Below are 22927 nucleotides of genomic sequence, written 5' to 3'. Positions count from 1 at the left end.
GAAATAACCTAATAAACAATAATCTCTTTCTAAAAGATAATTAAATAAAATTATGATAAATTCAAGCTATTGATTATAATACAACCAATAAATCTTATATTCTCAAAATTTTAATGACATGGAAAAGTGCTTATAAGTAATGTTAAATGAAAAAAAAGCAGTATACATACAGTATAATTACAATTATGAGAAAGAAAAGGAAACTAGAAGAAGACATCAAAATGTAAACAAAGAGTGGTTACTTCTGAATGGTGGAACTATTAGTGATCACCTTTTTTAATACTTTTTCATATCTTCCAAATTGTCCAAGATGACCATGGATTACTGATACAATTATGAAAAAGGTCTATAAATAGATTTTAAAGTTACACCTCTCAAAAAAATTCGACATGAGTAAGAAAAAGAGAAGGAAGATGAGAAAAAAAAAATAGTTATTCGGTCTGGGCCTCAACCATCAATTCCAGCCAGATTAGTATTTCCAGTTTATATTAATATAAATATTCGTTACATTGAACTATATTGATGCTAACCTAGGCAGACTTGGCAAGAAGCATTTCATTTGATCCTCTGAATTTTGCTGAAAAATTTCTCCTTTTAGAATATGAAAACTCTAATCCTTGACTGTTGTGTATTGCTGCTGAAATCTATAAATACTCAACTCCCAGACTATCCAATTATTCACATGTCCGACCTACCCTTTAATTTAATTCAGACATATGCTGTGATTTGAAAATCTCTGAAAACTATCAGACAAAAAGCTATTTTTCAAAAATTGGCCTGCGGTGTGGTGATAAGGACAAGGAATTGATGCAGCCCCATAGTACAGTGCCACTTTCAACTGCAGGATCTCAAGAAAAAGGACAAAGACCACTTCCCCTGCGTTCCTACAGTGCCCTCCACAAGCAGACCACCTGACAGAGATGGTCTGTGTATGAGTCACTCTCTCCTACTAAACTGTAAGCTCCTTGCAGGAAGAGACTATGGCTTTTTCATGCTCTCACTTCCAGCCCCAGGTACAGAATCTGCCATTTAGTAGCTAATCAAAAAACATTTCTGAACTAAACTATATCGATACTCCTAACCCCAAGATTAAGAAAAAAATAAGTATACTCAAGACTAAAAACAAAAAAACAAACCTTTGAGTATTAGGAAGAGCTATCATATAACCCAAGAATTTATATTATTTAGAACTTGACAAAAGCAGGAAATTAAATTAGAATGCAGAAAATGTTTGGGTATTATTATGGGCAGAGGTGGAAACTGCTTTCCTGTCAAGGATTTCTGACCTAAGCTTTGGATTCACATGAGAGCCACGTACAAATAAAAAGCAATCTCATGTATTCTTCTCTCTCCTTTCTAAGAATATGAAACAGATACTGGAAAAGTATATAAATCTTCCCTAAATATAAGAGATAATTTAAAAATATAATTTAGTTCATATTATGGTCCATTAAATGTAAAAGGAAGGCAAGAAAGGGTAAGAGGCATATATAATCACCTCAAAGGTAGACACAGGCTTTTTAATAAGGACAACTCCCGAATTCAGCAGGTATCAGAAAAGATATCACTGGAAATTACGGTCATAAGATTGGTATAAAATAGATAAACCAGGTGCACAAGCTCCCGCATCCAAAAGGATGTGTAAATATATTACAGAAAGGAACAAATAACTTTTTCAAACTCTCTCCAGTGACATGGCAATATAAAAAGTAACAGATGGGAGATAGGCTGGAAATTCGGTCAAGGCCACCAGGATGACTGAGTATTGTACAACTCCAGGGCATGCCATTCATACAATAACACCTCTTGGAACTTTTATGGCTGTGAACAACCTGCATAATTGTATGTTGTAGTCCTGCATCACATGTGAGTAATGTTATAAAGCAGAAACAGAATGGTCCACATGAGCTCTACAACAGGGTATATCAACATGGGGCTCTACTGACATTCTGGGCCAGATCATTCTGCATTGTAGGGGACTGTCCTGTACACTGTAGGCTGTTGAGGAGCATCCCTGCCTTATACCCACTAAATGGCCAGTAAAATTCTCCTGCCCCCAGTTGTAACAACTAAAAATGTCTCCAGATATCTCCTAGGGAGCAAAATTCTTTCCCCTGCCTCCCTGTTTGAAAATCACTAATCTAGAGAACAAAGGACGGGGCAATGTTTGTTCAGCCTTGCTGAAGAGAAAGCAGATATCGCATCTGGCATATGTGAGAAAGCTGTGTAGTCTCCATCAGATCAGGAATAATGCTCCAGGCGGCCTCAGAAGGAAATACCGTCGCATATGTATTCAATCCTCTTCACTTTAATTCTACTTTTTAAGTAATGTCCCAATTGCCGATTCACTATCTTGGGCACGGTATTCTAATGATATATTTTTAAAAGAAGTTTTAAAAACTGCAATGACAGATAACAGTCCACAGGTTATTGTCAACATCGACACTGGGCCATATAAGAGGAAACATATGGAGAAACATTTGGAGTGATTGGTAATTTAGCAATGTGTTAAGATTAAATTTCTAAAAGTACAATAAAAAACTAAACAGTTCCTTAAATAAAAGAAACGAAACCAAAATCTCTCCACAATATTTTCTACACTGAAGAGTAGAGATTAAAACTTACAGATTAATATATAATCTTGATTTGAGAAAGCCTTCCTATAGGAAGAAAAACCATAAAGGAGTAGATAGATTTGCCTATATCAAAATAAAAAACTTCTGTGTTTCAAAATAAAGTGAAACAGAAAGTATGAACACAACTACAATGTAAACAACCCATAGAAAATAGTCACAACATAAATTTCAGTGGTTCACAATTTTTAAATAGGTAAAGGTTTTATAAATCAAATAACAAAATCAATACCCCCAACAGAAAGATGGAGAAAGAATAGGAAAAGCCAATTTACACACACACACACACACACACACACACACACACACACACACACATACCCTCCACATACACACAAAATTTAGTCAATAAATATATGAAAAATGTTTAACCTTATCAATGGAATTAATGGAAGTAAAAACAAGGTAGCATTTCTTTATACATGTGCTTGATAAAAATGATAATACATGGCATATACAGTACTGATGAGGGTATAGACAAATATTCTCAAACACTGAAATATAAACTGGCACAATCCCAGGGGGACGGGCAAAATGGCTAAAGGAGAGTGGGAGGTACAGGCTTCCATGGAATGAGTAAGTCACAAGAACAAAAGGCACAGCATAAGGAAGACAGTCAATGATACTGTAACAGCATTACATGGTTGACAGATGGCGGATATACTTGTAGCGAGCACAGTATAACATATAAACTTCTCAAATCGCTATGTTGTACACTTGAAACTACTTTAACATTGTGTGTCAACTATACTCAAATTAAAAATTTTAAATAAATAAACTGGCACAACCTCCCTGGAAGACAACTTAGCAATAAATATCTTTAAAAATATGCACATGCTTTTAACAAAGTCTACTTTTAGAAAATTGTTTTCCTAGGAAATGATCATGAATCTGCACAAAGGATTTAGCTACAAGGATATTCATCTTAATGTAGTTCATCACAGCAAAAACTCAGACCAACCTGTAAGTTGGTCACTTGAAAAAATTATGGTACATTCAAATGATATATTACCATGCAATCATTAAAAATTACAGAGGATGTGGAAAATGTCCATGTTAATGACAGGAAAAAGGTTCTTAATAACATGGGAGAATGTTCAGGATGCAACACTGTTTTGGGTAATAAGACTGGGTCTGGAGTCAAGCTGTCTGAGTTCAAATTCGGGATCTACCATTAATTAGCTGTGTGACATTAGGCAAGTTAGTAGCCCTCTCTGTAGCTGTTTCTTAATGTCTAAAAAAAATATACAACCCTTATGAAATAATGGATCTAGGCTACAATTATCAATGGTTACTTAAAACCATGAGGAGGAAGGTTGATGGAGAAGTTTATAACAGATATACCTGACTAGAAACACCACTAATCGCCCTCAGCACCACTAAAATGAGACGACCAGACATTATGTGCCTCCTCTTGTGAGACAACAGGAAAGACCATACACAGCATGCCTATGAAGTATTTTTAGCCCCCAAATTTGATCCCAATTTACAAAAGTGTCTAGATCTGTTGGCATACTAGAAATATAGGGATTTGAGTCCATGAAAATGAAGTTTGAGAACAATCAAAATAAACGGACAGTGACAAAAAGTTTAGAATAGTGCTTACCTCTGGGGCAAGTAGAGACTAGGAAGGGGCAAAAGGAAACTTCATGGGCTACTACAAGTGTTCTACACTGACGTTAGTATACTTTATATACTTCACTGTGTGTGTGTGATACCTCTGTTTTTAAAAATGGCAAGAAAAAAGCTCCTGATTTTCACCATCGTCTAGCAGCAGGAAGGAAAGCAGACGTGTTTGGGGAACTAGGCATGATGCCAAGAGGAAGCAGCAGTGTCCTGCACCCGGTTCCCACCTGTGGGCCTCGTTCTCCTGTGGACCTCCCCCTGCTGCAAATAAGAGCTGGGGGTGGGGACAGAGCAAGTCCCAGGCCAATGAAAGCAGGGTACTTATTAAGGAAGCCTTACAGAGAGGCTGTCCACAGGGATTTCCATATCACTGGTAAACTAAGAATACTGGCTATGTTGTAAAAACGGGCTTTAACTCCAGTGAAAGGATTTCAGCAAGCCACCTCGTCTCCGCACTTGGACATGTTGGTAATGTGAATTAGAAACTGGCAGGTAAAGCTAAAGGCGGTATCTATGGCTGGATACCTAGAAGAGTAGGCTATGGAAACATTAGAACTTTGAGAATTGATGGAGTTTTCTTTGAAACAGCCCGCAAAAGACTGTTTTGGGAATTGGGCTAATTATAGGCACATGTAAGGTGGAGTAAGGCCTCTCTCCCAACCCACCCAGTTCTTCACCTCCACTCCCACCCCTGGTCACTAGAGACCGAGAAACGTGCATTTCGGTGTTCATCATCCCGGCGGTGGAGGTCTACCAGAAGTTACAGAGAAAGTACATGTTACACTGATGTAGTCTATGTATGGCATACGTTCCGTCTTAGCTCCAATAATCCCAATGATAGACGCAAATAGAAGTCACAGGTTGCACTTGGACCTGAGATACTTGAAGCTTAACATTCACACCTCCTGTGAGAGAATGATTTCTTATAATGGTGCACTTGTCTGGTATATTTCGGATCCATATTTAGGACTAAGGCAAATATAGAAAGTTGGTCTTTCTTTAAAGACTAGAAAACATTTTTTTTTCTAAATTTCACTTTCATGAGATTTTTCTTTCACTAATCAAAAGATTTAGGTAGAAAAAAATTATTTAAGTGGGTAGAGATCTAAGTCCTCTTTTTTAACCAGGAGGGACGCCCAGAAATTAGGAAAATTCAGGGCTATATCTGAAGAAATAATGCATGGTTATTCAGAAGCTTTGTAAATACTTTGAATGCTGGTAAAGAAGAAATCGATGTGATTTCTCAAAGCAAGTGGCAAAAAGCTATTTTGCTTTCCAAAATCTTCACCTATTGGGCAGAGTAACATTTACGAGCTCACAGACAAATTAGTCAAACTGAAGCTGAGATCACTTCTCTCTCTGCCTTAGGTCACAGGCTAGGGGATACATGATGGAATTACTAAAGGGCCGAGAACAAATCTATCGGTGCTTGAGAAGATGCTGATCTAGATTAAAGAAGAAGTCCAGTTCGGTGTGGCATTGTTTTCAGGCCAAAATATTAACCACTGATGCTACTACATCTCTTAATGTAATGTGACACAGACATACAGAGTGAGAATATGGCCCCCAAACACACCTTAATTCTCCAAGTTCAACATGGCAGCTGGTTGGCTCAGTGGATACTATATACCACTGGCCACACTTGAATGACTGGTTTGCCTTATTTTAAGGCTTCAAGCTATCTATTTCAGTGTAGCAGTCAATGGCTAAGTTTATGTAATGCAAGTTAAAGAACCCCCTCCCAATTCTATGTTATATAGCCCGATATAAAAATAACAACAGTATACTTTTTGACTTATGGAGAAATTTGTTAGTTTATCTTAATTTAACCCCCATCTTTAACGTGAACAATTGTTTTCTTTGTCCTGACTCCCCAGTGTCCCATCTCCCAGCCCCTTAAGGGTTCTCAATAAGTAGTAAATAATAGAGTATTTCTTTTCTTTAAAAAAGCAATCTTTCTTGTTAGCAAAAATGAAAATTTATTGAGCCTGTACTGTGTGCCAAACACTATTCCAAGTATTCCTTATTTAATCCTTACACTAGCCCTATGAGTAAGTGTGATTAATATCCTCATATTATACACGATGACACTGAAGTACCAAGAGGTTAAGAAATGTTTCCATGGTCACATAGCCAAGAAGCAGCAGTTTGAGATTTGAACCCAGATATTGTGACCCAGGAGCTCATGCTCTTACTTACAACTCTCAGCTTACGTAGTCTGGAGCAACGTCCTTTGAGTTGGGGGGTTCAATTCTCAGCACCACTATTTACCAGCTGAAAGTGTCTTGGGGCAAACTGCTGAAGGTCTCTGCACCACGATTTCCTCACCTATAAAACGGGTCTAACAACAGCCTCTCTGTAGCATTTGTTGGGAAAACTAGATGAGACTATATATGCAGACGACCTGACACACAGTAGCCATTCAACAAGAGCTAGTGCTGTTCCTTCCCTGTCTGACATTCCTCCTGCTGCTGCTCAGCCAGTGTGAAACTTCTCATTCCAGCTCCAACGAAAATCAGGCCCCAACGTAGCTGAGGGGCGGAGAACAAGCAGTGGTAGGAAAACAGGCACTATTGCTGCCAATCCCTTAGTGGGCGTGTGGATTGTTGCTAAATCCTTGAGCAGGAAGTGGTTCATCTCAGCCCTAAAACCGTCCTCCCCTTTTGCCAGCATAAGAAACCTCCAAGGTATACAGACTGTGGTTCCGAAGCCATACTGCCCCCCACCATTTTCCAGGCCATGGAAAACTCACCTAATGCCCTGACAACTCGCATCAGGACTTCCCCGACTTTCATTCTGGTCTCTGGCGTGTGCTTGTCTTTACCACCGTCATACTGAGCCAACAGGCCAAGCAAGATTTTCTCAGGGTACACATCTGAGAGCAAGGCGACCCCTGGGGTTAAAAATAAAAAGAAAGGATTCATTATGGTTTAAAATTGGAAAGCAAATAAACCCAGACAGCCTGTGACGGGATGAACACTGAGACACTTAAACCCACCTCTGTAATTCTACCAGGAAGGGCTGCCCTTTATTTGGAATGACGGCATAGTGAGTGCAGAGAACACGGGTCTGGGAGTTCAGACTCCTGGATTCTTCTAGTCTCAGTCCTATGTGTTCTCTAAGATCACTTCCAGCACTGGCATTCTATGATTTATGAATTCTAGACTCTTTTTTTTTTTTGTTTTTTTTTTTTTGAGAGAGAGAGAGACAGAGAGAGTGCAAGTGAAGGAGAGAGAGAGGGGGAGGAGGAGAGAGGAGGAGAGAGAGAAGGAGAGAAAGAGAGTCTTAAGTAGGCTCCATGCTCAGCACAGAGCCTGACTTGGGGCTCAATCCTACCACCCTGGGTTCATGACTGGAGCCAAAATCAAAAGTCAGACGCTCAACCTGATGCTCAAATGAGCCACCCAGGCGCCCTTGGATTCTAGTCTCTTAAAGCAGAGGGTAGATGATTATATATTGTGGCAGGGATTCACAAGCAGCAGGAGAAGACTGGATTAAATACCCTCCAGAGAGCCCTCCAAGTCTGAGACTCTATGGTTCTATGACTAGTATTATTCCTGCCAAAGCACAGCAGTGCTTCCTGTCTTTGCTGCGGTTCTCTGTTCCAATATGAGTATTCTCTGTAAAACTGTCAACGATGAGAGTAATTTCCACAAGGAAATATCTTCAGAGCATTTTGGGCATGATCAGTAGGAGACCCATACTTATGGCTGAGTTCCCTGATCAGAAGTGGGGAAGGTCCTGCTCTTGAGTCTCTCTTCCAAGTATGGTAGCAGCCCCCCCCCCCCCTTATTCGCAGGGGATATGTTCCAAGACCCGCAGTGAATGTCTGAAACTGCAGATAGTTCCAAACACTCTATATTCTATGTTTCTTCCTATACATACCTACCTATGAAAAAGTTTAATTAATTAATTTATTTTTTGATTTAATGTTTATTTATCTTTGAGCAAGAGAGAGACAGAGTGCAAGCAGGGAAAGTGCAGAGAAAGAGGGAGACACAGAATCTGAAGTAGGCTCTAGGCTCTGAGCTGTCAGCACAGAGCCTGATGTGGGGCTTGAACCCACAAACCATGAGATCATGACCTGAGTGGAAGTCGGACATTCAACCTACTGAGCCACCCAGGTGCCCCTAATAAAGTTTAATTTATAAATCAGGCACAATAAGATATTAACAACAATAACTAATCAAATAGAACAATTGGGACAATTGCAATAACAATAACAACTGTCATAAGTGTTATGTGAATGTGGTCTTTCTCTCTCTCAAAATATCTTAATGTATTGTATTCACCCACATTCTGCTTGTGATGACGTGAGATAATAAAATGGCTACATGAGCAGACGAAGTGAGGTCAGTGACGCAGGCATTGTGACAGTGTTTGGCTACTACTGACCTTCTGATGATTTAGTCAGAAGGAGGATTATCTGCTTCCAGACCACAGGTGACCGAGGCTAATTGAAACTGTGGAAAGGCAAACTGCAGATAAAGGGAGACTCCTTCACTTCCTGATTCCTTTTCCCATCATGCCAGTACCTCCTAGATGTGTAATCATTATCTGAGCCCCGCCCCATATCGAGCAAACTTTACACGGACGGAGAGAGGAGGGGATATATGATCTATGACAGAATTAGAAATAAAGCCCCTAGTCTCAAAATTATACAAATACAAATTGGGTTACTTGAGAAGAAAATGTTACACACTTTTAAAGAATAGTGGGGAAGAAGAAAAAAACAAAGGAAAGAAATACAGGTTTCAAAATATATCCAGGAAGAGACTGCTTCTTTTTACCACCTCTACTTCAACTACTCTGGTCCATCATTTCTGGCCTGTTGATTTCCTTTTTTTCCCTCCAATAATCTCCTAATTGGCCCGTCTGCTTTTACCATTTACCTTCATCACAGCTGGAACCATCTGGCTAAACCAAATCAGGCCCCATCATTCTTCTGCCCAAAGCCCTCAATGGTTTCCCTCTCCCTTGTCTGAGAGCAAACCCCATCTCCACCTGCCTTTGCTCACTCACCGACCTCATCTTTTACCACTACTCTCCCCTGCTCACTGTCCTCCAGCACCTCTGGCCTCCTCACTGTTCTTAGAGTAGACCACGCTGCTTCAGGTCTACTGTCTTCCTCTGACATCCCGCTCTGCCCAGGCTTCTCCTCCTACAGGTAGCCTTAGGGCTTGCTCCCCAAGCCCCATCATGTCTCTGTTCAAATATCACAGGGGTGCCTGGGTGGCGCAGTCGGTTAGGCGTCCGACTTCAGCCAGGTCACGATCTCGCGGTCCGTGAGTTCGAGCCCCGCGTCGGGCTCTGGGCTGATGGCTCAGAGCCTGGAGCCTGTTTCCGATTCTGTGTCTCCCTCTCTCTCTGCCCCTCCCCCATTCATGCTCTGTCTCTCTCTGTCCCAAAAATAAATAAACGTTGAAAAAAAAAAAAAAAAACAAATATCACACTCATCACATATAAAATGGCAGCCTCCTTCTCCTACCACTCCTTATGCTTGATTTTTCTTCTTAGCACTATACACGTTATATATGGCATTTGCTTATTTATCGACTACTCTCCTCCTTAGAAGGTAAAATTTACAAAGTGAAGGATTTTGTTTTGTTCCCTGCTGTAGCCTCCATGCCTAGAAGAGTGCCAGCACACAGCAGGCGCTCAGTAACTATTTGTTGAATGAATGAATTAATAAAAGAGTTCAAAGATATAGTCTTGATATAAATTTCAGGAATTAAGAAAGATGGGGAAGGAGTAATAGAAATGCTTAAGAAATCTTTAATAATTTTTCATCTGAGTTTGCCAATCTCCCGTTTAAACTTGACATTCGTGCAGGCCAAGTCTACATACTATTTTCTATGTCGTAGGTTGTGATTCCATTCTCTTGTAAGTCAGATATACACAAAGGCAGTACACTTGCTAAAGGCTGCCTGTACCTGCTTCGTTTCTGCCTTCCCCACCCCTACCTTTTCATTGCTTCCAAAAAGCCTGGGAAGTCCCTGCATGTGGTCCTAACCACCACTTCCTTTATGTGGCCTCCAATCTTATAAAAGCAAAAGCTCTGCTCTTACGGAAGTTTCAGGCTGTGACAGAACCTGAATCAGACAGTTCCACTGTTGGCACAATGAGACACTGCATTTGTAGTTAGCTCTATTATGCAAAACGATGGGAAAGTTCTTGGATGTCCAAGATGAAGTTAAAGCTGTCTTAGCAAAGGAAAAATGTCAGTGGCTAAGAAAAAGATAAATAGAGGCGCCTGGGTGGCACCGTCAATTGAGCATCAGACTTGATTTCAGCTCAGAGCATATGATCCCAGTGTCGCGAGATCGAGCCCCATGTGAGTCTCCGCGCTCAGCGTGGAGGCTGCTTAGGATTCTCTTCCTCTTTCTCTCTCTCTCCCTCGGCCCCTTTCCTCTTCTCTTTCTCTCTCTCTCTCTTAGAGAGAGAGAGAGAGAAAGGGAGGGAGATTGTTTACTAAGGGAGGGAAAGGAAACAGCTTCCAAATCTGAAGAAGCCCAAAGCAAAAGTGAATTGGTAGTTGGTAACCGCAGTTCTGGCAGAATTTGTACCACTGCTACATCGCAAGCTCTGGTGGACACCACAGATCTACAGCGACCATAACTGCTTTTTCATCAGAACTTCCCAAGTGAGAAATCTGGTGGATCTGTTCCCTTTTAGGAATACAGCTGTGACTTTACAATGGAAATCGGTGGGAAAATGGGGTCTGCTTAATAAAACTTTGATCTATGTCTAGCTTTTCTGAAAAACATTTATTACTGAAGTCCCTCCTACGTTGTTTATGCCTATTTCCTCTCATTAATCTTTAGCAGAGAACACATATTTACCTCTAACAACATTATCTTGCTATCTACTTCAAAACCAGGTGAGCTCTTGATTTCCTCTCTGTAGGAGGCAGAGATCTGGCTGCACATAGCATCTACTCTGTCTGCTGGTAGCAACACCTGGTGGTCCTTTGGGAACTATCCTTTTCCTACACTTAGTCTAAGTGGTTTAAGTGGAGCCAACTGCCCACTTTCTCCCCCCTTCATGTGTGAACTCATCTGGCCAGTTAGGACATTCCACCCCAAGCCCACATAATGATGGGCTCAGTAATGGGCAATGGGACTCAATTCTGGATCCCACATTGCAACTACTGGGACAAATAGGGTTTTGGGGTGTGTGTGTGTGTGTTTTCCCTGTTGAGGTTATTAGCCTAGAGCTGCCTGTGGCCACTATGCGGAGAAAGCCCACTCAAAAATACAGCCAACACAGAAGAGGATCAAGCCAAGAGAGGGAAAGAGAAAAGGAAGAGACCTGATAATCACATTTTGAGCCTCTGGATTCAACTGTATTTCCACCCACTTAGACTCTGCATAAATAAATCAATAAATATCCTTTTATGTGTATGCCGATATGATTTTTTTTCATCAAAGGAATCCTAACATATCCTTCTTCAGATTAAAAAAAAAATGATTTATTTATGTATGTATTTATTTACTTACTTAAGTACTTTTCCTATAATGCCAAACTTTTAATTCCACTGGGGAGCTTTAAATCCTTCCACTCTTGCATTAAAAGGTTGCCAATAGCAAAGCCTGGTTTCCTTGTTTCCCACAGTCCCAGGTTAGCAACTGTTTATCTTCTTGCTGGCCTGCTCCCCAGACTGCTGCCAAATGGCTCTCTGACTGTTTGAGTTTTACCTTCTAGGATACAGCTGCCACCTAGGAGTTTATAAATCCCTAGAGGACAAGGGCACCTCCCTCCTCACTCTTACACCAAGCAGCAAAGAGAATTACATATGATGGTTAAGACTGCAGAACAATTAAAGAGATGAAATTTTGTGTGACCGTTTTTGTTTCTTATTTGAAAGCTCCCTGAATTTTGACAATGGAGGAAACACGGCCGTAACCTTCACATGACCCTTGGTCCCTTGCACTTGATAATTCCTTTGTAATTTGAAAGTGGGGTAACTTCTGGGTCAGCACGGGCTTCAAGGAAACATGACACATCAATCCTTTTGGCAAAATAAGAACCAAATGAGTCTGGGAGAGATACCTGCCCCTGCTCTGACTGCAGGAAAATGACTACGCACTTCAAGGTATGGTATAACAGGTAAGTGATGTAGAAGGTAAAGGTGAATCTAAAACCGGCTAGGGCTCATGAAAGCATTCTGATCTGTATTTTCTGGCAAAGCTCAGGATATAAGCAAATTAACTCAACTGAAAAAAAAATATTATTTAAAGTACATCATGCAACAAAATAGAGACAGTCAACTTTGTAAAATAACTGTGTGTTTCCCCCAAAGACTTCCCTTGCAAAGCCAGAAATGTATTCTAATCCCAACAGCACTGACTTCAAGATGATTCCTCAGCAAGCTGTTCACTGATTCTGTAGATCTTCAGCAGTAAAAATAGTCTAGGTACAGTCTTACCTTACACAATGCTCTTGCATTGTAGGAAAGATAGTTTAGCTCTGAATGTCTTTGCTGACTGGCTCTTTCCCAAGAATCTTCTAAGCCAATCTCCACTTTGAAACTAACCTGCCCCCTTCTCCTGGGCAGAGAACAACCTATCTCCCAAAATGCCCACATCAACCTGAAAAACCACCTACTCACTCAAACTTCTCAGGTACTTCTGAGACAAAACGGTAGGAAACACAAAACCCACATATTGTGTGATTCCATTTATATGAAATATCCAGAATAGGTGAATCTATAGGCAGAAAGTAGATTTAGTGGTTACCCAGGGCTGTAGGAGGTAGGGGGAAATAGGGAGTGAGTGCGAATGGATGTGGAGTTTCCTTCTGGAGCGATATAAACTTTCTAAAATGATTGTGATGATGGGTTCACACTCTGTGAATACACTAAAACCACTAAATTGTATATTTTAAATGAGTGAATCGTATGGTGTGTGAATTATATCCCAAAAAGTTATTATTGAAAGTATGATAAAAGCTATTTCATATCTACCCTTTTAGGTTTTTAGAATAGAAGAAAAGGGGAGAAAATAATATATCACATCTTAAATATAAAGGGAAATCCACCTCCAAGAGCAAAGTATCCACTTACTTTTGTATTCAAACCTATTTTGGTTGCCCCTATATAGGGTGCGGGTGGACAGAAGGGGAAAAGGATTTGTCACTTGAATGGGAAAAAAAGTCAAATATTTCATATTTCACAGAATCTGTCTTACAAGTGTAAGAAAATATAATACATCTAAAATTCTAAGTCCTGTGTTAAGCCAGAAATTCTATTCTCAGAATTTGTCCTAGCAGATACACAAGCACAAGGAGAAAATTACTTATGTACAAAATCATCACTCTACCACTACTGGTAAAGAAAAGACTGGAAACAAATTAAGTATTCATCAATAGAGGACTGATTAAGTTGTGGTCACTCACACAATGTGATACAGTGTATCCATAAAAAAATTTAAAAAAAGCTTTTAGGGTACCTGGGTGGCTCAGTTGGTTAAGTGTCTGACTTCAGCTCAGGTCATGATCTCACGGTTTGTGAATTCAAGCCCCGTGTCAGGCTCTGTACCGACAGCTCAGAGCCTGGAGCCTGCTTCAGATTCTGTGTCTCCCTCTCTCTCTGCCCCTTCCCTTCTCATGCTCTCTCTCTCTCTTCTCTCTCTCTCTCAAAAATAAATAAACATTAAAAACAATTTTTTTAATAAAAAATAAAAAAGCTTTTTAAGAACTGTTATAGAATAAATTCTAAAATCTACTGTTAGGTAAAAAGCAAAGTGCAAAACAATGTGTATAGAATTCAACCATTTCTATACAAAAGGGAACTATACTATAAAATATTCCTGGAAGGATACACAATAAATTAATGATATTGGTTATTTCTGGGGAGGGAAATGGGGAAAGATAGGAGAGAAAGTTTTTATTCTGTATCTGTTTCTACCTTTTGAAGTTTGAGCTATGTAATACACTATCTATCAAATATAAATTTTAAAAATATAAGTTAAAAAATCCTACTGAAGGAATAAAATTAAGGAATTAAATTAAGGAATTAAAGGTATAAATTAAGGAATAAAAAGGTATAAACCCCAAAACAAGGACAAAGAGAATGGGATAGGTGTCAAAGGCTGAAGTCTGGGTAAAGAGAACAAAGATGGAATGACATAATGATACATATTCGATACAGCTGTTAAATAATTAGGAAGAACTTAGCAATAATTACACAGAAAACTAAATAAATGTATAAGAAAGGAAGACTGAACTAGGCTCAGCAACAAATAATATCCAAGTAATCAACAGTAAATACAGCCCAATGATGTAGCCAAAAATCATGATGGGGAAAGGGCAGGAGGGAAGGGGTATGTACAGGTGTGCATGTGTGTGCAGGCATTAAATCCTCATCCAACATACGGAAAATGAGTAGATAATGTCCAAAGTTTGTTAAATCACAAGAAATATGTGTGAGCAGTTTATTTATAAATAAGGAGGTAATCACTAGAAGAAACTACTTAAAAAGGGGTGGGAGGGGAATGGTTATCTTTGGGGACTGGAACTTCAAAGGGGAAAGAAGCAGGACAGGGGATAAGCTTTGTGACTCTTTACAAACTATGTTCAAATTAATAAAAGTAAGTTTATATTAGAAACTACAAAGAAGACACAATACTATTAACCTGTAGAGGAAGCTCACTGTAAGAATAATAATGGGTAAGCAAAGAGGCCAGGCACAGGAGAATTTTCCTTCTGATTCCCAAAGATCATCACTAATCTGTGACTATCCTCTCTTGCAGCTCTACAACACAAAGACACAAAAGGCTAAAACCTGAAGGGAAGGAAAATACCCTTCCTTTTAGCAAGGTACTTCAGTTGTTACATTAGAGCCCTCTCATTATGATGAAAGCCAACAGTAATTTCAGCCCCAAGAATCCAGGAAGTTACACAAACTGGGGAAGTTGGTTATTAAATCAAGGAAGTGTGGAGAATTCCACTGGATGGCTGGTCTGTCTTTATAATTAGAGTAAAAGACAACGTCTAGCATGCCAATTCGATGTTAAGTTTCTCAACAGCTCCAAACCTCTGCTAAGTGTGGACAAGCCCCAACAAATTTATAAAGATACAATATGAGTTGGTGTTACCTAGGCCTGAAGAAAAAACAGGGTTAGACTAATAAACTGTCACAGTTAACAGCTAAAGGTTTGTTAAGAACTGTACCTAGAGTCTATCTCTTTAAATCAGGATCTAAATATACATTCGAGGGGCGCCTGGGTGGCTCAGTTGGCTCATTTAATGCTCCCAACAATCTTTTGAAGTAGGTATTATTATTACTCCTAATCCAACTCTTGATTTCAGCTCAGGTCATGATCCCAGGATTGTGGGATTGAGCCCCACATTGGGCTCCATGCCCAGCACAAATTAAGATTCTCTCTCTTTCTCTCTCTCTCTCTCTCTCCCTCTATCCTTCTCCCTCGCTCATTCACTCTCTCTCAAAATAAAAATTAAGTAAAAAAAAAAAAGAATTTAAATAATACATTCGAACAGTAAAATAATGTCAACGTGTTTGCTTAAATTATTTTCTATTTCCCTGAGGGCCTGGGTGACTCAGTTGACTGGGTGGCCGACTTCAGCTCAGGTCATGATCTCATGGTTTGTGAGTTCAAGCCCCATGTCGGGCTCTGTGCTGACAGCTTGGAGCCTAGAGCCTACTTCAGATCTTGTGTCTCCCTTTCTCTTTCTCTGCACCTCTCCCACTTGTGCTCTCTCTCTGATTCTCAAAAATGGATAAATGTTAAAAAAAATTTTTTTTTAATTCTTTTCTACTTCCCATTTTGGAGGGGGAATGTTAAAAGGAGTGAATAATCTATATTTACTGACAGTTAACTATACTTAATGAGAGCCATTTGGATCAAAAAGTATCACTGCAATAAATAAAAATCTAATAGCAAAGACAGTAACATTCCTAACATTTACTGAGTGTTTTCAACATGCCAGTCCATTCTAATGACTTCTATATGCACTCATCCATTTAATGCTCCCAACAATCTTTTGAAGTAGGTATTATTATTATTATTATTATTATTATTCCTAATTTTACAAAGGGAGAAACTGAGGAACAGATAGATGGGTGAAAAATATGACCCAAGATCTTTGGCACATGGCAGAACAGACGGGCAAACCTGCACTCTACTACGCCACAGCACCCCCTAGAGGTCATGGAGAAAATAACTGCCGGAATAATGATAGCTTTGCAAATCCTAAGCCCAAAGACAGCAACCTTACATTATTGTTTTATTTTTTTAGTTTATTTATTTATTTTGAGAAAGAGAGAGTGGGGGAGGGTCAGAGAGAGAAGGAGAAAGCAGGATCACTGCTGCCAGGATGAAGTCCAACACAGGGCTCGAACCCATGAACTGTAAGATCATGACCTTAGCTGAAGTTGAACACTTAACGGACTGAGCCATCCAGGTGCCCCAAACCTTACATCTTCAAGTATATGCTCTTAGCGTCACTCCATAAAATTTACTTTCTATTCAACTTCAAGGTCAGAGGAAGGAGAGGCACTCTGCACACTGCATCCCAGAAGAGACAGGCCAGATTTCTCTACTGAGTCTAGTTGGGCTTCCTAGGGACTGCTTCATTCCTAGCTGGTATCTTTATTTAGCATGTCAAAAAGGGAGGTAAGTGATGTTAATGAAATTCACAAATGATTCTGACTTGAGATGCTGCTGACATTAGTGGTAACAGAGGAGCCATACAAAAGGAAATTGAGAACTTGGATTTTCGTGGGTTCCAGTTTTTAACCAGTGATTCTCTTTTTTTTTTTTCTTCAATATATGAAGTTTATTGTCAAATTGGTTTCCATACAACACCCAGTGCTCATCCCAAAAGGTGCCCTCCTCAATACCCATCACCCACCCTCCCCTTCCTCCCACCCCCCATTAACCCTCAGTTTGTTCTCAGTTTTTAAGAGTCTCTTATGCTTTGGCTCTCTTCCACTCTAACCTCCTTTTTTTTTTTTTTCCCCCTTCCCCTCCCCCATGGGTTTCTGTTAAGTGTCTCAGGCTCCACATAAGAGTGAAACCATATGGTATCTGTCTTTCTCTGTATGGCTTATTTCACTTAGCATCACACTCTCCAGTTCCATCCACATTGCTACAAAGGGCCATATTTCATTCTTTCTCATTGCCACGTAGTACTCCATTGTGTATATAAACCACAATTTCTTTATCCACTCATCAGTTGATGGACATTTAGGCTCTTTCCATAATTTGGCTATTGTTGAGAGTGCTGCTATAAACATTGGAGTACAAGTGCCCCCATGCATCAGCACTCCTGTATCCCTTGGGTAAATTCCTAGCAGTGCTATTGCTGGGTCATAGGGTAGGTCTATTTTTAATTTTTTGAGGAACCTCCACACTGTTTTCCAGAGCGGCTGCACCAATTTGCATTCCCACCAACAGTGAGTGCAAGAAGGTTCCCGTTTCTCCACATCCTCGCTAGCATCTATAGTCTCCTGATTTGTTCATTTTGGCCACTCTGACTGGCGTGAGGTGATATCTGAGTGTGGTTTTGATTTGTATTTCCCTGATGAGGAGGGACGTTGAGCATCTTTTCATGTGCCTGTTGGCCATCCGGATGTCTTCTTTAGGGAAGTGTCTATTCATGTTTTCTGCCCATTTCTTCACTTAACCAGTGATTCTCAAACACCTCCACTCTACCTGTTACTGCAAGTCCCCTAAATCTCTTATTCTACTATGCTCCCCAAATAAATAAAATCCAAAACAGCACCAAAAAGCTTAGAGTCCACCTTGTCAGACAGGGCTGCCTCTATCGAACACCTGTGGGTGACAGAGAGGAAGGGGTAAGGAAGAGAGCTGAGAAAAACTGAGCCTCAACACCACCACAATGATCAAGCACTCTGTTGTATGTGCAGAAATATGCACAAAGCTGCCCTAATACTGGCTGAAGGCGTAAGTGAGGAAGGAAGGAAAAGAAAATAGCAATTACCGCTGCTTTGAGGGTAATCACTGCCCTACACATCCGAAAAACTCACATTTCAGCTGTTCCAGGGTGAGAAATAAAAAAGCAGGATGCCATTTGTTTAATTCTCTTTATGTAGCTTTCCCAGAGTTAAAAAAAAAAATACATTAACATTCTCTTTATGATATCAAAACATTTCCTGATAAAAAGAAAAGAGGGGCTTCTAGTTTCCCATAAAACAGTGAATGGTTCTCTTTTAGCAGAATCTTGGCAAAAAAATAAAAGTCTCTACATCTCCTCCAGATCCCAAGATGGGTGGTCCTGCAGGAGGAGTATCTACCTAAACCGCGGACTCATTTTCTCCTGTTTTCTACTGGCATTTCACCTCAAGCGAACGTGAGGAGAAGCTGCAGAATCAGCAGAGCTGATGGATGCGTCAGGTTCTCATTCCTTCCGAGGGAACCAACACCTCCCGGGGGAGTTGTTGCCTGGCCTGAAGCTCTAACAAGACAGGGCTGATCTTTCATGTTCTCCAGTGTCTTGGAGCTAGGGGACTTGCTCTGTGCTTTGGGCACCAAGCAGTGATACAGGCAAGATATAAACTCTAATGAAATGCTCCTTTTTTCCTTAGTTAAGCCTAGCAGAAGTCCTGATGAGATGATTAGGCAAGTCTGTGATAGGCACTCCAGGCTAGGACTTGCTTGGAAAGTGTTTGTTGTCAAATCAGTAACCATGACGTGTAGGACTTAAACTGTAGTTTCACATGGAAACCAGGCAGAGCTATTACAAACTTCACCCAAAGAGCCCCTTCTCCTCTGATAAAGGCACATACACACATAGACCCTGCCTGTAATTTCTGGGGGTGACCAGACCTAGTCACAGACCCTCTAGGAGTCCACACAGCCCTCAGGTTAAAATCCCTGTGCTAAGTAGGACACCCATAAATAGAGGGGAAAGGAGAAACCTTTAAAAATTTGCTTGCGCAATCAAAATAACTTGACTGTTTTGTTTTGTTTTTTAACCCTGGTGGCATAAATAATACATGGTCACAGTAAAAGATTCAAATACTAGAGAAAAGCAAAAGAAGAAAGTAAAATAAAAATCACCTTTGGGAGGTATGGGAGGGAGCATTGAGGAGTGAAAGTTAAGGGAAGTGAGTCTCTGTTAAGATAATGAAGATGGTGTAAAATTGACTGTGGTGATAGATGCACAACTGTGTGAATACACTAATAGCGATCCTAGTTGACATTTAGAAGGGCATATTGTATGGTATATAAATTATAATCTATTATTTTTTTTAATTACCTGAAATCAACACAAACATTTTAGTGCCTGCTCATTCATACACCATTCCTTGAATCTCTCTCTCTCTCTCTCTTTCTCTCTCTCTCTCTCTCACACACACACACACACACACTCACATACAGTTTTCATTATGGACAATTTCATTTTATTTTAACAGCTTTCTTTTTTAAGGGAGGATGGGGGGAGATGGCATCCTCCCCAGATGTCATGGCTTTCACACTAGATAATTTGAAGTGGTCCAATGATAACCCTGAACACTTTAATAGTAATATTATTACATAGAACGGTAGAAACAGAAAGGATTTCTTTAAAATTTGACTTCAGTTAAAAAGAGGGAGAAATGAGGCACCTGGGTGGCTCAGTTGGTTAACTGGTCAACTTCAGCTCAGGTCATGATCTCGTGGGTGGTGAGTTCAAGCCCCTCATGGGGCTCTGTGCTGACAGCTCAGATTCTCTGTCTCCCTCTCTCTCTCTGCCCCACCCCCATTCACGCTCTCCCCACCCCCCCTCAAAAACAAACAAATAAACACTAAAAACAAAAAGAGGGAGAAGGGGAGCACTTGTCTGGCTCATTAGGTGGGACATGTGCCTCTTGATCTCAGAGTTGTGAGTTTGAGCCCCACAATGGGTATAGAGATTACTTAAACAAACAAACAAATAAAATCTTAAAAAAAAAAAGAGGGGGAACGCAGGAAAAAAAAACAAATCAGTTATATAAGAGCATATAGAAGTACTCTGCAGCTATGGCATGAATCATAATGTTTGGAAAACATCTTTAAATAAAGGCAATGGAAAGAATTTCCATTTCATGCATTCACCTATTAATAGTGTATTATGTGCCAGATACTGTTATTAAGTGATACAAATGTAATATGACAGTGTCCCGCTAGAGAAGGACAAATCAGCCAATGACAACTAAGAGCCTGTGCTGACAGCTTAGAGCCTGGCCCCTGCTTCAGATTCTGTCTCCCTCTCTCTCTGTCCCTTCCTGCTCACGCTCTCTCTCTCTCACAGATAAGTAAACATTAAAAACAACAACAACAACACAAGACAGTGTGGTTAATATGGCAGGTTTGGGGAAAACGACAGCACAGAGAAAGAGGAGTCAAAAAAGGGTGTGGGATGGGGGTGGGGCTTCCTGGAGAAGGGACAAGTGAACTGTGCTGCAAAAGGTACTAGATTCTTCAAGTGAGAGCTATGACTGGGCCCAAGAGGTAACTGCACTCAGTGTGGGAAAAATTTAATAGATCTTTTAGACAGAACTACGATAGGCATCAACCTCCTATTTACACTCTTAGGGTAGATTCCCCAAAGAGAAATAACGGACTCCAAGGGCATAAACATTTTCAAAACTGAATTCCAAATATGTTCCCATTAGTTTCCCTACCAAGAGTGCTCAAGAGTGCATTGGGCAGTACTGGATATTCTCTTTAAAATATGTGTGTGTGTGTGTGTGTTTTGTAAATGGCATAAAAAGTTACATTTAATTATTATTTTAACCTACCTTCTTTATTAGAAAAGTCAAATATTTTACCAAAATCTTATTATTTTTTTCTCTACCATGAATTGCCTATTTATTTTTTTATCCATTTATCTACTAGATATTTTTATTATATTGATCTCTATGAGCTCTTTATGTAGTTAAGGCATTGACTGTTGGCTTGTCATTTTTGTAAAAAAAAAAAACACAGATTTACTGAAATATAATTCACATGCCATAAAATTCACAATTTAATGTGTATAATTCAGTAGTCTTTACTGTATTCACATGGTCATGCAGCCAATATCACTATTTAATTCCAGGACATTTTCATCACTCCAAAAAGAAATCTACCCTTTAGCAATCAGTTTCTTTTTCTACCCAGACTCCCCAGCTCTAGGCAACCTCAGATCTACTTTCTGTCTCTATAGAATGATGCTTGTCCTTTTTGCCACCAATTTTCCTGTAATCATATTTTGCGGTTTCATTAAGGTTATTTTTTACATAAGTCAGTTTTAAACTTTTAAGAGATCAAATTCATTAGTCTTTTCTTTTTGACTCCTCCATTGGAAATTATTGTCTCTCTGTGCTTCATTCTGCATAATTTTTTTCCTGTCTACTTTGTGGTTCATTAATTCTCTCTTCAGCTGCAACTGTTGTAAAACCCATCCATTATGTTTTTAATTTTACTTATTCTTTTTTTTTTTTAATTTTTTATGATGTTTATTTATTTTGAGAGAGAGAAACAGAGTGTGAGCAGGGGAGGGGCAGAGAGAGAGAGGGAGACACAGAATCTGAAGCAGGCTCCAGGCTCTGAGCGTCAGTACAGAGCCAGACGCGGGGCTTGAACCCACAAACTGAGATCATGACTTGAGCGAAGTCAGAAACCCAACCGACTGAGCAACCCAGGCGCCCCTACTTATTCTTTTTATTTTTAGACATTCTATTTGTCTTTTTCAAAATCTGCTATATCAGTTTGATTGTTTCCACTCTGTGAAGTTATTTTCAAGCTTATCTTGCATTTATTTTAATATACTAAGCGTGGTCAATTCATAATTTACCTGTGACAATTCTAATATCTAAAATCTTCTTGGGACCTTGTTTCCTTGTGCTTGGGTATTTTGTGACTACATACTACTTATTATTCATAATGAAATGTAAAATAATTATTAATTAAATAATTATTATGGGTGAAGGGAATGGAGAGTTATTACTTAATGGCTACAGGATTTGGGGTGATGAAAATCTTTTAGAAACAGATAGCTATGACACAACATTGTGAATAAATATGGTTAAAATAGCAAATTTTATGTTATATATATTACCATAAAAACAATTTTATTATTAAAAAATTAAAAATAGGGGCACCTGGGTGGCTCAGTCGGTTAAGTGTCAGACTTCGGCTCAGGTCATGGTCTCGCGGTTCGTGAGTTCAAGCCCCGCGTCAGGCTCTGTGCTGACCGCTCAGAGCCTGGAGCCTGTTTCAGATTCTGTGTCTCCGTCTCTCTCTGACCCTCCCCCATTCATGCTCTGTCTCTCTCTGCCTCAAAAATAAATAAAGTTAAAAAAAAATAATTAATTAAAAATAAAAAGTAAAAAGTAAAACTTATTGGGAGGGTTCTTTGGGGTCTAGGATAAAGGTGCTTTCCTCCACAGGAGACACAGTTTTGTTTCTGAAAGATATCCAAAGACATTACCAATGTAGACATTTTAAGCTCTGATTCCCTGCTTGAAATTTGTGGAATCCCATAATGCAAATCTGCAGAAGAGGTAGCCCATTCAGTGATTACAACCTCACAGGGACAGGTTTTCTTTCCTTACTGCTCTGCTTAGTGCCACGACGATGCCTTCCCAGGCCCTTCTCATCCACCTGAAGGTGTATTTATTTGGAGTCTAAGCATAAAGTTGGAGGTCTTCTATTCGACTCCCCACTTCAGGTTGGATT

At 39.7% G+C, this 22927-nt stretch overlaps 1 protein-coding gene across 4 annotated transcripts in view; it reads right to left on the bottom strand.

Moving 5' to 3' along the window:
- The window catches only part of TANGO6 (transport and golgi organization 6 homolog), a 194204-nt gene that overhangs the window by 74741 nt on the left and 96536 nt on the right, over positions 1–22927 (bottom strand). For 3 of the 4 annotated variants that reach the window (XR_006702727.1, XM_045443300.1, XM_045443301.1), the window contains one exon: positions 7012–7152. The exons of the other annotated variant lie outside the window; for it this stretch is intronic. Coding sequence is in view for 2 of the 3 variants with exons in the window: in XM_045443300.1 (XP_045299256.1) it covers positions 7012–7152 (141 nt within the window). In the remaining variant the exon portion in view is untranslated. The remainder of the gene's footprint in view (positions 1–7011; positions 7153–22927) is intronic. 4 annotated transcript variants of the gene reach the window in all.

This window comes from Leopardus geoffroyi, chromosome E2 (assembly GCF_018350155.1).
Source record: "Leopardus geoffroyi isolate Oge1 chromosome E2, O.geoffroyi_Oge1_pat1.0, whole genome shotgun sequence".
Classification (NCBI taxonomy): Eukaryota; Metazoa; Chordata; class Mammalia; order Carnivora; family Felidae; genus Leopardus; species Leopardus geoffroyi.
This window is presented reverse-complemented; position numbering and strand designations above follow the sequence as displayed.